Genomic DNA, 15,035 nt, shown 5'->3' with positions numbered 1-15,035 from the left:
TATTGCTATTATTATTGCCTTAATTCTTAATGTCATAGATTCAACAAGGAGACATTTCTCAGATATTTTTATCCATATTGGCATGATAGCACACAGCTGATGCAGATTTGTCAGCTGCACATCCACGATATGAATCTCCTGTTCTCAAAGGCAGTTAATTTAGCTGAGATCTTGTGATTGGGGAGGCCATTTGGGTAGAGTTAACTCACTGTTGTGTTCAAGAAACCAGTTTGGCATGATGTGAACTTGTGACATGGAGTGATACCCTGCTGGAAGCAGCCATCAGACGCTGGGTGCCCTGTAGTCATAAAGCCATGGTCAGCCTTATGCACCCTCCTCTTCTCTCAGGTCATCTGATCAGCTACTCCTGCACATACCTAAAACTAAGCATAACCTCAGAGGGGACCGCCTGTGTGTTGAAGTTTCTAAAGTGTGGAACAATTCACCTCTGCACATTAGACAGGCCTCTTCTCTGTCTGTTTTTAAATGTCACTGGATATTTTCTCTCTTTTTCTAATACTCGATTTGGACTTCAGCCACAATGCGTACACATCTAAATGCACTGGGTTGCTGCCATGTTATTTGCTTATAAGATATTTACATTAAAAAGATGGAGTTATTTACAGTTTCAAATGAATAAAAGAGGGCATTAAAGGATTCTGAAGCATATGTATCAGTTTTACTTGCTGTGAAAAACACTTAGTTTCTTAATAAAATCTTGTGCTAACACCTGTGAGGAACAAACTGAGGCATCATGCCACATGTGTGTTATGTGGCTTGTTAAACCTGGATCAGGTCCCTCGGGTGTTTTGGATGTTCTTTTAATCAGAATTTTTCTGATACAATAAATACCTCTCTGAAGGACACAAAGAAAGGAAGGGAGAGTAGGCAGAAGATAAAAGTTGGCTCACAAGGAAGAGGAAAAGGTAGAGAAAAGCTCAAAGCAGAGACATGAGAAACCGCCCAGTATTAGTAAGAATGGAAAGCACTCCCATGTAAGGTAAATGAAAAGAGCTGTGTTGTGTGACATCAGGCTGGATGCTGAATGTGAGGCATTCATGTGGTCTGCAGGGGCTTTGGTTCTCTTTATCATTTATCCACCTCTGCTCATAATGTTTTGTTTATGCTTTCCAACCTCCTCTTCCCCACCCTTCTAAGACATCCAACTGCACGCTTTCTTCCCATCTCCTGCTCTGTATTTCACTCATGTATGTCTTCATCCAAGACCTCAATTACACACCAGAATGCATTTTTCTCTTTTTATCTTCCATTTACTGACCTGCTACCTCACATCTCCCACCACTGCTCTGCTCCGTGGGTGTGAGAAAAGTACACCTCACCCTGAATAAATCACTGCTCAGTCAAGACGTACTCGGAAGAGCAGAGGAGTGGATCTCCACCCTAAACCTTTCATGACAGAGCAAAGTGCCAAATGACTGACCGAGACACAAAATTACTGCCACATCACCTGCAGCTGCACTGAGATCTTCCCACTAAGAACCTCTTTGTTCCTCCGGAGCCCCCAACCAATAAGCCTCAACCTAACTTTGACTTTACATCGTCAATGTTGAGCCTATAAAGCAGACTGACTGCTATCAGCAGCAGGGTGTGACTGCACATGTGCGTTTGTTGTCCTCTTCTTTTTTTTCGATTTCCCCTCTGTATGAGATTTCAACATTCCCTGTCACTGATACTGGAGAAAAAGGGGTTTTCACGCGTAGTGGCAGCTAACCGGTTACAGATGCTTCAAAGTGAAGCTCAATGGAAATATCATTTTTCACTCAATTTTCACATGCACACGCAAGAAATCCTGACTTAAAGATGCTGCTGATCAAAAGCCTTAATTATCATCTGGGAAATATGCCCTCACAGATATCTCAAGGGAATTTCTTTCCTCCCACTTTTGCACAGTTTGTCCCCGTGAATCACGCTGCGGAGCCAAAACGGGGTTGATCCCAAGCATTCGCCTCTGCTGCACGTGCAACTAGTCGTCTGAGTCATCCGACCCACAGAAAAGCAGCAGACAAAGCTACCAAATAACGCTGACACAGGTCTCGTGTATCAAAGTTTAATTGGTTAGGAACAATATTAGAATCAAATGCAACACCAGCAGTGCTCACGCAGATTTCCCACAGCAGATACCCACAGTATCTAGAGCATCAGCACTATCTTAAACAGAACAAGTCACTCTGCACATATGATGCAAATGATGAACAGAGAGAAGAAGAGACGTGCTTCAAAAGATGGATGACTAATGCGCTTGATTGTGTCATAGCTGCGTGCATTTAATTAGTGCATTTCACTCAATCAGCTTTTAATAACGGAATCATCATACACCGCATGAAGGGATCAAATGACCTAACTTGACTCTTGAATGACACTGTTTACCGAGCACAGCTGTGCAATGTGTCTCTGTGCGTGCGGCTATGTGGGAAACTGAGAAACTGACACAGATACGCTTAACTTTAACTTGTAGAAAAGAGCGCCACCTACGGGGGGGGGGTGAATAGAATTGCTGATTGAGTCTCAGATCAGCTCAGCCCGGGCTGTTTGTGGTGGTCCAGCAGATGGCGCTGTGGTACCTTGATGCTGCGTAAGCATGACCTTTGCTGGGATTTGTCAGGGGTTTTCCAGTTTCCTCATGAAAGTAGAAGAACAATGTGAGAAGGAGATCAAAGCAAATTTATCAGACAAAGAGTGAGTTTCCTATATGTGTACTGCTTCTGATTAGTCCACTTTATGTCCAGTTTGGTTGCTGCTGACACTTCAGTGTGAGAATGATCAGTCACAAAAAAAGTAGATTTAAAGAAAAAAACATCAGGTACTTTTCTGTTTCCAAACTTTTTGGCTTGTGGCATTTTAATACAACGTAATGTTCTCTTATAATTTTCCGTTTGCATGTGAGGCCATGTAATCAATCTACAGAGGAGTTTAAAAACCTTTATGTCTCACATTTCTTTCTATATAGCTTCTATAATTCCTGACAGTAGAATTTACTCTGTGGCCCTATGATTAAACACGTTAACCTGGGTATATTCAACACATTCAGAGGCTGAATAAAATGTATACTATAAAAATCATTAGTTCACTTTAGTGTACTACTGCACTGTGCACTGTGGAAACCACCGGTTTAGGGCGGTTTCTAACTAAAGTTGAACTGATGATCATTAACTGGAACTAATAAACCAAGTTTTGTTTTGTGTTTTTAGACTACCCGTGAAAGTTGTTTTAGGAAGGCTGGCCTCATGAGGTGTAAACTGCAACATGTTTGCATGTTGTCACTACTTCCAATTAATTTTAGTCTTTGGCTTCTAATGCACACAATTTTATGTTTATGAATGTGTGTGCAAGCGGTACAACTGTTTACACAGAAACCATCAGAGAAATTTGCTGTGGTATTAACATCTCCAACGACGGTATCATACAGGAAGCTGAGTCACAGATTGGGCGACTCACTTCCTGTTTATTTTATCAGAGCAGTCTTTTGGCCCTTGTTATGACAAGTCAAGAAAGCAGTCTGAAAAACTGCGGGGTGGTGGGCTATTCTGTGATTTTTGGGGGGCTGCACTAAAACATTCACCTGAGTTCAGCTCACAGACATTATTCATTTCATTTTTCCAAAAGCAAAGCAGGAGCCTTGTACAAAAAAAGTCTAATGTGGTCAATTAATCATATATGTAAAAATATATTTATGGTTATTGAACAACTTTGAACTATTTTAAACACCATTTTACATCTTTTTCTTTCTTGAGCAATGCACGTCTGTGACACTGTGACACAGTCGATTGTGGTCAGCTTTTTAGTGTGTGTCGTTTTTTACTGATAAGAGAACACATCGTCTATAAGTTAAATTCAAAAATGGAAACTTTTAATCATGAAATCTCTTAATCTATAATCGTATGAAATGCATAAAAGGAGGGAAAAGGTTCATTGTGGTTTTACTGGTAGGGCTTCTTTTCAACAAATTCTTAAACTTGTTGTTAGCACAGTACCATGTGGAGGACCTTCTCCGAGTGCTGCGCTGCATGACTTACACTCCAGCAGTGCAATGAATCTCATTAGTGGCTGTGGAAGAGTTTAGCAGGGGGCTTACGCTACTGAGCATATTCTTTTAGGGTTGATTGAGGCCAACAGAGGTCACTTCAGAAGGTCAAGGTTAAAACTGATTGGAAATACTGCTGAGTTTTGTCTTTGTCGACATTAGCAGATACCCACTATACATCTACAGTGCTATATGTATGTGATCGGGCAACGGGCTAAAGACTGAGCGTTGCATGCCAAGTAGCAGAAACAGGGTGGCCTGCAATTGCATGATTGCATCACCGCCAGTGCTAAAGTGAAGTGTTTGTTAAAAGTTGTAACAGTTATTGTGGGCAAAACAACAGGAACTCATGCAAAATATTTCAGTAGGCCCTGATGTGACATAACAGACAAAAAATGTCATAGAAAATTGAATAAAACACTGAGATACAAGATTCTTTTTTGGTTTAGGAAGGCAAAGGAAGCTTTTTTATATATTTTACTTTTCAGTGACAGATTTAATTTAAGTGGTTCTTTTCGGATGAAGCACTTAAATTAAATTGCTGTTATTAAATACTTTGGTTTTTAAATAAAATGCTTTTCTACTGTTAACGTGCCTGGCAATTTAAATGTATTTCTATCTCTTGACAGGTCGTTTTAATTATAAAGACAACAAATATGACTTGTCTGTGAGGTTTCATGCCTTTGATATCTGGTAAATTGTTTAAAGTGTGGGATACAGGTGTCTTACTTTTGACTTCAGCTTTTTAAAGAAGCCTCAGCTCTAGTAAATAATTTTAGATTCTACTGCTTAACACATATATTATGCAATTGTTTTACTGGTCTGAAACATTTGGGATCCAACTGGGCTGCATATGGCCCATGAGCTAAAACGAGTTTGATGTAATTACAAATGACCCTAAAGCACCTCCCAATAAGCAGCGCCAACACTGAGGTTTTAATGTAGTGTTGATCCTGGCAAAAGAATAAATAAATACTCCAGGAAATAATCCTCATCATAAAAACTTGTATTATTTCATCTTTTTGGGGAACTATTTAGTTCTTTGTGCAAATGTACCAGAAAAAAAAGAAAGAAAAAACACACTGAAGTCACCAGAACTGATGGTGACACAAATAACAATTCAAGAACAAATGCAAACACTCTTGTCGCACATCACAAACTCTTCCCCCTAACTCCCATTCAATGAAGCATAAACAATGTTCAGTAGTGTTAAACGGTCAGTTAAGTACTGTGTGACAAAGTTTAGCTTGTAATTGCGTAATTAGTTTATTTGATAAATACTGTTGCCCTGCAGGCTTCCCGTAGCTCCATTTGCTCACCACAGAGACCATTTAGATAGCCGTACATATCCCTACACTTGACTTAGCTGCCCGTGTAGACAGTAGACTTTATGCCTGTTATCCTGTTACCTTATTATCTTGTTAGCCTAAAGTTTTTATGCCTGGCTGCCTGGGGAAGGTGTTGAATCTTGCAAATGTATTTTGGTTACTTTTGCCATTTTCACACGGTGCACTATAAATGCATATAGGTTTGAATACTTTCATTCAGCCTAGCAGTTTCATGCAGCCTGTGGTATTTTAGGAGATTCTCCAACACCCAGAAAACCAAAACAGCAAATATCCCAGATGGTTGGAGGTCTTTCATCAACATTAATACGCTTATTTTACTTATTTTTCTACACCCTGCTGCTATGTCTGCAGCTACTCACAGAACTGCCATCATAATTGTGCCAGGCTAATTTTCCTGTCAATGTGACCTTCAGCAGGACAATGTCTCAATGTCTTACATCTGGAGGTGGTCAGCAGGCCTGCACGCTGCTAATACATGTGGGTTAAATGTGGAAATTTTTTTCGTTCTTTTTTTTAATGGAAAATCTTTGAGATACTAAAATGATCCAGCATGCTATATATGAAAATAATAGAAGGTGTTAAGAGTGGGAGGAAGCGAGCGGATGGACATTCACCTAACTACTTCACTGTAATCTCTTAATGAACTTCCACGTGTAGTAATGGTAAAAACAGGAAAGGGGAAGAGGATGAGCAAAGAGCAGGAAAGGATAGAGGGACTGAAGACATAGTGGGTTAATAGGAAAACATGGAAACATTTCAAAAGAATATGCAGAAGATATGGAAAGATATTTTAAGTGTGATCAGAATCCTGGGTGCCGAGATTTCTTCATGTGTCTGCATCTGAATTTTTTAATAAAAAAAACTCTCTGATTCATTTACTGTCATGTTCCTGAATAGAAAGAGGGCACTGTGCAATAATAATTCACACATAAACAGATAGGTTACAATTTAGTGCACACCTCAAGATACTCTTGTGTGCATAAATTTGTTTCCATATATGGAGATAAGTTTAGCAGCCAGGCATGCGGTCTGTCTGAAATCCTGGATAGTCGTTAGACATCGGAAACCAATCCGGTGTCATCCACTTGGCAGGTCAAAGGTCAGGTAAGTAGTTGCTTCACAGTAAGCAGTAAGGCTTAAACTGAGCTAAATGGTGAATGGGGAAGTGAAGAGTGTGACTGACCTGCTGTTGTTATGTCTTAACCTACAGAGCTACGTACTGTATTTGCAGTGTGGAAATAATGGCACAGTATTTCCTGTAATGCAGCAGCAGCACTAATGCTGAAAGTTTTGCATTTGCACATAAATGTGATTCTTCCCGTATTATTTAAATGTTAAGTAGCTGCTGTTAATGCATCAACAATACAAAGAAGTGAAAGCAGCTGCCATATGCTTCACTGCATCAACGACTGACAATGATACTGAGGCGAATAGTTAAAGTAAACTTGATCTCAATGCTGCCTATCAGATTGTAAACTGACATGGATTATTCACTCGAGTCATATGTCGGACTTTAAAATAACAAATAGATATTAAACAGATACAAATATCTTGTTTTTTTTCTGTAAAATGTAGCGTTTTCATATTTACATCCCTCCCTTTTTCTGACAGATGGTATTGGATCTTTGCTTCAGTCTTACTCAAAACTTGGCTCACGGTTATCATCACGTTTCTCCTTCTTTTCGGTGTTTTAGCTTTTTGCGCATGCACAAAAACAATTCTTGGATAACAATACGTTCACCCTCATGTGTGAAAGTGCACTTGCTAACAGCGCATCTTCCTGTGTGTCGGTGTTAACGTGTGTGACACTGCACATAGAGGGTAATCTGCGATAAGCTGGTTTATGGGCTCGTCTGCAGTGACGCAGATATGCGCGCCCAGCTCCGCACTGACAGATTCTTTATGACAACTAACCCGAGAGACTGTGGCCCATACCCAAGCTGGACCGCAGTCAAGAACATGACCGACAACTTTCATCGCACATATATGCTCAAATTAAACATTCATGTTGGTGTTAAGAGGACAAATAAAACAGAAACTGTTGTTAAATTTGCGCATTAAATGTGGTTTCACGATGTGTGACTTTGGAGATAAGATGATAACTAGTGAAGAAAAAACAAACATCTCTAGAGAGGGTGCATGTGAAACCTCGCGTAGTAGTAAAATTGTAGTGTTTTATATTTGTGTAATTTACACAAATTTATCTGTTTGGAAGGTTGGAAAGAATTCTAAGTACCCGATTTTGATAACGTGCATAGATTTATGTCAAACTGAACAGGGGGAGCTGATACTGGACCAGTGAGACCAGGGTTCCCCTCTGCAGGAAGACAAGTGTAGGCTGGCTGCATCTCCGGAATGATGGGATTTTGAGTAAAAGTGACTGTTTGTGGATACGAATCCCCGATTTTGAAGGCTAGAACTTTAATTTAAAAGTTTTTATTCTTCTTTAGACACGCCTCAGCATTCGAGCTTGAAGCCACTGAAATTAACCATGGGAAGCTGAGGGGGTGGAGGGGGTGGTGTTAGTTGGTGTGGGCTGTCAATCAAACCGAGCCGCCCCATCGCTTCTCGGACTGGAAATGATCTGTTCACAACCTCTCCAGCAGCCGTGGAGTGGGACCTCCGTGCATCGCGCAGTATCAGCGAGCTCCAAAACGGCCAAAATGTAAAAGACAAACAGCAGTCGCTCACCGCTTTTGAAAAGTAGGTGGGGATCGGAAACGCGCATTGTAAAAAAAAAAAAAGAAAAAAAAACGGAGCGTAAAGTTGCTCAGCATGGATACGCAATAAGCTGTGCGTATCAAAAAGACAAAAAGCGAGTCAAAGAAGACAGAAGTAAAACTTCTCCAGTGGATTTTTCGGTTGAGATAGCTGCGTCAGAGCACTACTGGGACGTCGCGAAAAGCTGAAACGGAAAGAAAGAACCGACACAGCTGACACCCGCTGTCCAGAGGTTAGACACGGAGACGGATCGGAGCGCGCAGTCTGCCAGCGAAAGCTTGACAAGATCATGAACTGAATTTGTCTGGAGAAGCAGACTTTATGTAAGAAGTGGGGCAACGCCGCCCGACCTGTTCTCTTCGTCATGCGTAAAGACGTTTTGTCGTTCACGGTCTTGTTGGTGTGACAGAGTTCCGCTCCTAAGGGTCATTTCCACAGAACGCTGCCTCCGGCTAATGCCGCAGCTCCGGACGGAGTTAGTAGAAAGTTTTGCCGTTTACATCCTCCTCTACCTCCTGTCAACATGATCGAGAGCGCTGAGTGCGCTGCAGCTGACAGCTACTCGCACGGAGAGAGCATCAACCTCAGCGTGCTCAACTGGGAGCAAGTGCATCGGCTGGACACCATCCTCACGGGCTCCATCCCAATTCACGGGCGATGGAGCTTCCCGACCCTGGAGGTGAAGCCACGAGATATCGTCAAGGTGGTCCGAAGCCGCATGGAGGAGAAGCGGATACATGTTCGGGAGGTGCGGTTAAACGGATCGGCAGCCAGCTACGTCCTGCATGAGGACAGCGGTCTGGGATGGAAAGATCTGGACTTAATATTTTGCGCCGAGCTGAAAGGGGAGATGGAGTTTCAGATAGTGAAAGATATAGTGCTGGACTCACTTCTAGACTTCTTGCCCGAGGGGGTGAATAAAGAAAAGATCACACCAGTGACCTTAAAGGTAGTGTATGAAGAAATGTGACTCACAAACGGAGCAAATTATGATTCTTATGAGAACTGTGAAGCACTGGCGCATATAATGCAGAGCTTCAAAATTACTCAATTCCTGAATTATACATGAAGAAGAATTAGTTAAAATTTCTCAGTCATTGCATACATTTTAGATTTAATAATGCACCCAATTCTAATAAGTCTGAATATGTCAGTGCAGCATAGAGATATAAGCCTACAAATAGTAAAAAGGTTGGTTTCCAGTTCAAAGAGGATTCTGTCTAATCCAATTGGAGTCAGATCCACATTAATCAGTCGGCCCTCAGTTACCTGGATACCAAGGACTACCCAGGCTACTAATGGCCCACCAACAGATGTGATCAGCAAAACATGATGAGTAAAAGGCCAGACAGAGATTTTTATCAGGTGCACATTAATGTGGAGTTGTTGCTCAAACTATGGTCAAAACACATTATATCTCCATTGCTGACCCAGAATGCAGTCGTTCATCTGGTGAGCAGGTCACGGTCAGAAAAAGAAGTTTTTGGTAAACTTTTTGCAAGAACTTCACTTTACCACAGCTGTGAAAAGGACATGGGGGAGGAGGAGGAGTTGAGAGATTGTGAGAGAGGGTTTGAAGGAGGTCCTCGAGTTTTTGAATGATTTGAGCTGATATATACAATTAGTTACTCATCTTATAATGCAGTGCTTTTTGTAAGCCCTTAATGACACACAAATAAAAAAGGTAGAGGGCATATAGAATTCTAGTGTGGATATAAAGTGGGTATAAAACCCTTGTTGTCCACTCTCTTTGTTCCAACAGTGTCTTTAAGTTTTCACTGATGATTTCAGTGTGCTGGTTAAAGCCTGCAAAATATGACATTTACTTGAAGATCATGATTCCTATTGTGTAGAAACTTTTCATGTTTTACTTTGTGTCTGTTTGTAGGAGGCTTATGTGCAGAAGATGGTGAAGGTGTGTAACGACTCAGATCGCTGGAGTCTCATCTCACTGTCCAACAACCGTGGCAAGAACGTGGAGCTCAAGTTTGTGGACTCTCTTCGCCGGCAGTTTGAGTTCAGCGTGGACTCTTTCCAGATCCGCCTGGACTCGCTCCTCCTCTTTTACGAGTGCTCGGAGCACCCAATGGCTGCAACTTTCCACCCCACCATCCTTGGGGAAAGTGTCTATGGTGACTTCCCCACCGCCCTCGATCACCTGCGCAAGCGCCTCATCTGCACGAGGAGCCCCGAGGAGATACGCGGCGGGGGCTTGCTGAAGTACTGCCACCTGCTGGTTCGGGGTTTCCGTGCAGCTTCTGACACCGAGATGAAACTGCTGCAGCGCTACATGTGCTCGCGATTCTTCATAGACTTTCCTGATGTGAGTGAGCAGAGGAGAAAGCTGGAGTCCTATCTGCAGAACCACTTTGTAGACCTGGAGGACAGGAAGTATGACTACCTTGCCACGCTGTACAATGTGGTGCAAGAGAGCACTGTGTGCCTGATGGGCCACGAGAGGCGTCAGACACTCAGCCTCATCTCGTCGCTGGCCCTTCGGGTTCTGGTCCAGCAGAATGCCATACCCAATGCTGCCAATGTCACCTGCTTCTACCAGCCGGCTCCATATGTCTCTGATGGCAACTTCAGCAACTATTACGTAGCACAGGTTCAGCCTGTCTACTCATGCCCACCCTCTCCTCCTCAGCAGTACCTTGCTTCTTTGCAGCACCCCATGTACGCCACTTGGTTGCCCTGTAACTAAACCTTTTTTATGTCCATGCACCACTGTGTAAGTGCTGGGACTCCCACCCACTCATAAATCTCCTCCTTGAGAACGGAAGTTTGTGGAAAGGACAAAAGGAAAGCAAGAGATAAGATTGGGCAAGGAAGAAGAGAATCAAGGAAAGGCAAGAAAATGAAGACAAGGAATCAGGACCAAAGCAGCAAGAGAAAGAAATGTTTTTCCCCCCGGGTTAGGATGCCACAGCAGGAGGTGAGCACACAGGGAGAGATGCCAGTGAGTGGGGCTGGCCTGCCAGTTCGAGGGTTTGCTAGATCAAACCGTCGCTGAGGCTCTGAGTCATAAATAGCCTGGACAGGATAGTGTTCTGGTGTGTTGTGGGTTTTGACATGTGTAATAAGCACATCTTCTTCACATTGCAAACCAAAACATGAGATCACAAATGGCCACAAAGAGCAAAGAGCAGCAAAGGACGCAGAAGATGTTTTCATTCACATATTTACCGTCTGCACTGAGTTTGTGGGAGACTGGAACTTTGTTTTCAAAGAAAATTGCAAAAAAAGGAAGTGAGTACTGTTTACAACCCAAAGATCTGCTTTGTTACTCAAGTTTTTCTTTCTGAACTCTGACAACAACAAAAAAAAACAACAAAAAAACAAACAACAAAAAAAACCCAACAACAAAACAATGCATGCTTTATTTCTGTACAGGAATACATTTTTAAGTGCCTAGATAAAGCCTAAAGGGAAGAGTTGTTTTTTGTCATTCTTTATCTTAGAGTAGTATTGAATTGTCTCATGACATTTTCAAAATGATTATGAATGTACTGATGGTCAGAAAATTTACCAATGCTGACTAAGGTCTCTAACACTGAGGGAGGTATCGGACCACCTGATGTTTTTAACAGTGTTTGGTTCAAGATTATGCTCTTATCAGCAGTGCTGCTGGATAAGTACACATCCTGATTACCAAAGAGGAAGTACCAACATAATCTCATCATCTGTAGGAGGTGGGTGGCGAGAGTGTCTAAAAAATACTTATAAAAATATAATGCATGGTTATTTTAAAATGAGAGATGGGTTGCAAATTAGGGGGGCAGCACGGTGGCACGGTGGTTAGCACTGTTGCCGCACAGCAAGAAGGTCCTGAGTTCAATTCCAACATCAGGCCGGGGTCTTTCTGTGGGGAGTTTGCATGTTCTCCCCGTGTCTGCGTGGGTTCCCTCCGGGTACTCCGGCTTCCTCCCACCGTCCAAAGACATGCAGCTTGAGGGGATAGGTTAATTGGAAAATCCAAATTGCCACTAGGTGTGAATGTGCGAGTGAATGTGAGCGCGAATGGTTGTCTGTCCCTGTGTGTTGGCCCTGCGACAGACTGTTGACCTGTCCAGGGTGTACCCCGCCTCTCGCCCTATGACAGCTGGGATTGGCACCAGCACCCCCCGCGACCCTGAAAAGGATAAGCAGTAGCGGATGGATGGATGGATGGGTTGCAAATTAAGGTGAAGGAGTGTATAGCAACCTATTTCATGTGCAGGGTCAAATATGACAGAAAGAAATGTATGCCCATTGTGCATTTCCAAATACAGTCTTATTAAAACACATTTTCATGTGTTTTTGTACACTTTGCCAGATGCAAACTGAAATGCAAATTAAAAGAACAGATTTTTCAGATGTACCACTCAAGCTTACTTAAAGGCACCCTGTGGAGTTTCTTTCTTTGTTTACACTATTTCCCTAAGGTCTAAAAAGCTGAAGTGAGTTCATGGCATGAAATCAGCTGCAGCAATCTCATCAGGGCGTAACTGTGAGAAATAGGTCAGGTCCAGCACTTTCACTTAAACTGGCCCACCACAATCATGTCACTCTCTACCCATCTTTGCGTTCCTCTGAATCTGTATATCAACTGTGATGCTCCCGTAAAACACTAAAAGTTTGTAGTGAGGAAAAGGGAATGAAGAACAAGCGAGAGGAACTGCACACTTCATAAAGGGGGCTCTGCAAAAATGCACGACTTTCTGCAGTGAATCCTAAAAAAATCCCAAATGACATCCTGTGTGTGGGAGGGAGAGAGGGAGAAAGTAGACAATAAACTGTAAAGCCAAGGAAAAGTCAGCTCCAAGAAGAGCAACAGCAAGCTCACTGCCTAAAAACGCTGTTAATGATAAACGCTGGCTAACAAAAAATAACCAAAACTTTCCACTGAGACAACTTATCAACATTTAAAGATGGTTTTAGCTCAACAGGGAGAAAATTAAATCTGGAGTTCTCTTCCTGTTAAAAGGGAGTTCTTCTTTTCCACTGTCACCAAGTGATTGCTCGCAGAGGATTGTCTGATCGGCGGGATTCTTGTGCATTCTTGCAATATGAAAATGCCTTGAAGTAAAGCCAAGTCAACTAGTGCTATATAAAACGCTGAATTAAATTAGCTTCTCCTTATTGCAAGTTTTTATTTCGTTTACTGTCCGGCTGTTGGGCCTCTTCTCACAGCACCTGCCACCACAATCATATACTATGGCCCACAGGTCCTTAATTTGACAAACTTAGCATCTGTGTTTTGGCTTTCAGCTTTCTCCACAAGTGCCTTCCCTTTTACTCCTACCCATTTTGGCCAGCTGACTATTTTTCCTGACGTGTTGTTGAAAAACCGGTGCGTCCACCCAAATGCAAATGCTTATATTGGCTTACAGGAAAAGTGCCCATTCTGCCAGATGGCCAGCCCTGGACCTCATGCATGACATCACATGTATGCATGTTCTCATACACATGCACGATACAACCAAAGATTTTGCTCTATTAGAGCTCCTAAAATCAAACAAACTCTACAAGGTACCTTTGAGTAACAAACAAATGTTTAACAGAAAGTTTTGAAACATGGGCGATCAGTTTTCAAAAAATTACACTGGAAAATTGTAAAAGATTTAAAACACTTTTAATTTTTTTTTTTTTTTATCAAATGCATTAAGAAATTTTGTATGCAGTTCGAATGCATTTTGCCATAATGTATCTGCTTTAAAATAAAACAACATGTAACAGAAAAAGGGAACAATTGTGTTACAAGCTACAAGCTCTAAATTTGTCAAAGGAGTGGAAGTTGGTTTGTGTGTGCAAGGGTGTCGTAACAGAGCTCGGGCCCAGCAGAGGAGAACACAGTTAACAGCTGCTGAAATTTGTCTCAGTGAGGAAATAATGAGATAAGTAGAACTGAAAATGCACGGATATTTGAAAGGCATTAAAGCGTTTCGTCTGAGATTTAAAGTAGAGTTTTCATAACAATTGTGGAGTGACAGAGTACATTTCCAGTTTTTAACTGCATTCTGCACTTCACTCAGAATGTTCCCTCTCAAACAAGTCAGATCTTCTATTTTTCTATCGATCTCTATTTTTGTACACTTTGTGTTCAGACGAATTAGCAGACAAGGCTGTGTCACTGAATTTAAAGGTGCTTTTCTGTGTATTAGTTTTGGCTGATGGAGACCTGCTTTGGTGAATACAGTGGTTGAGATTTACATTTACACATGTTCATTGTACGTTCTGCTCTGAGCTGTTCCATGTGGATTTCTGTTGCTGTAAAGAGATTGTTTCATTGTTTTTCAGTGTTTTCAACAGCAATCCTGTTTGAACCTGAAAATAAACATCTGATGATTGTGTTCAAGTGCAGCAATTTCTTAATTAAAAGCAAAAGGAGCCCACTGGACATAAGATGTTTTAAGATTTTTCTTTCTTATCACAAACACTACCAGCCGCAGTAGCACTTTGCATGATGATTATTAGACGTTTCACCACCTTGAACTTTAGTTTAGCCGAGGTAAACGGCTCTGGCATTTGGATTTGGTGTCCAGGTTTTGACATTAAGAGAAAAGTCCTCATTAGGTCAATGCTCTGAAGTGCCCGCACATCCACACAAGTGCATGACTCTTGTTGCCAGCAAGTAACAGCTGAACGTGAAGGATTTCCCCTCAGTGAGACGTCACAGATGAGCGTCAACGAACGTCATCACACTGTTTGCCAAGCTAATTAGCTTTAAGTGAATCTGAAACGGCAAGCAGGTATCACGAATTTACAAACCTTACTACCAGCAGAGCCCAGGTCTCCAGGGACACATGGTAACTTGCTGAGTGGATTGGCTCCAGGTCTGCATCACTCTAATGCCCGCAAGCTTCAGCCTCCAGATGTCACTTTCCCTGCTGACAGTGGGGAAAAAACGTTACTCAACTCTGTCTTTCATCTTTTTCCTTTCT

At 42.0% G+C, this 15,035-nt stretch overlaps 1 protein-coding gene across 1 annotated transcript; it reads left to right on the top strand.

Moving 5' to 3' along the window:
* The first annotated feature begins 7,904 nt into the window (after window positions 1–7,904).
* LOC101477227 (terminal nucleotidyltransferase 5A) lies at window positions 7,905–14,444 on the top strand. Its single transcript, XM_004542000.6, has 2 exons — window positions 7,905–9,061; window positions 10,001–14,444. Exons 1-2 carry the CDS (start codon window positions 8,636–8,638, stop codon window positions 10,814–10,816), a joined length of 1,242 nt encoding a protein of 413 aa, XP_004542057.1. The 5' UTR covers window positions 7,905–8,635; the 3' UTR covers window positions 10,817–14,444.
* Window positions 14,445–15,035: the final 591 nt, after the last annotated feature.

Source organism: Maylandia zebra, linkage group LG15, assembly GCF_041146795.1.
Source record: "Maylandia zebra isolate NMK-2024a linkage group LG15, Mzebra_GT3a, whole genome shotgun sequence".
Classification (NCBI taxonomy): Eukaryota; Metazoa; Chordata; class Actinopteri; order Cichliformes; family Cichlidae; genus Maylandia; species Maylandia zebra.
The sequence above is the reverse complement of the archived record's forward strand: the minus strand, read 5'-3'. Positions and strand labels throughout refer to the sequence as shown.

Coding starts and splice junctions, on each gene's coding strand:
- LOC101477227 (XM_004542000.6), top strand. CDS start 8,636: ATGATCGAGAGCGCTGAGTGCGCTGCAGCTGACAGCTACTCGCACGGA. Junction 9,062..10,000: donor TCACACCAGTGACCTTAAAG/GTAGTGTATGAA, acceptor GTCTGTTTGTAG/GAGGCTTATGTGCAGAAGAT.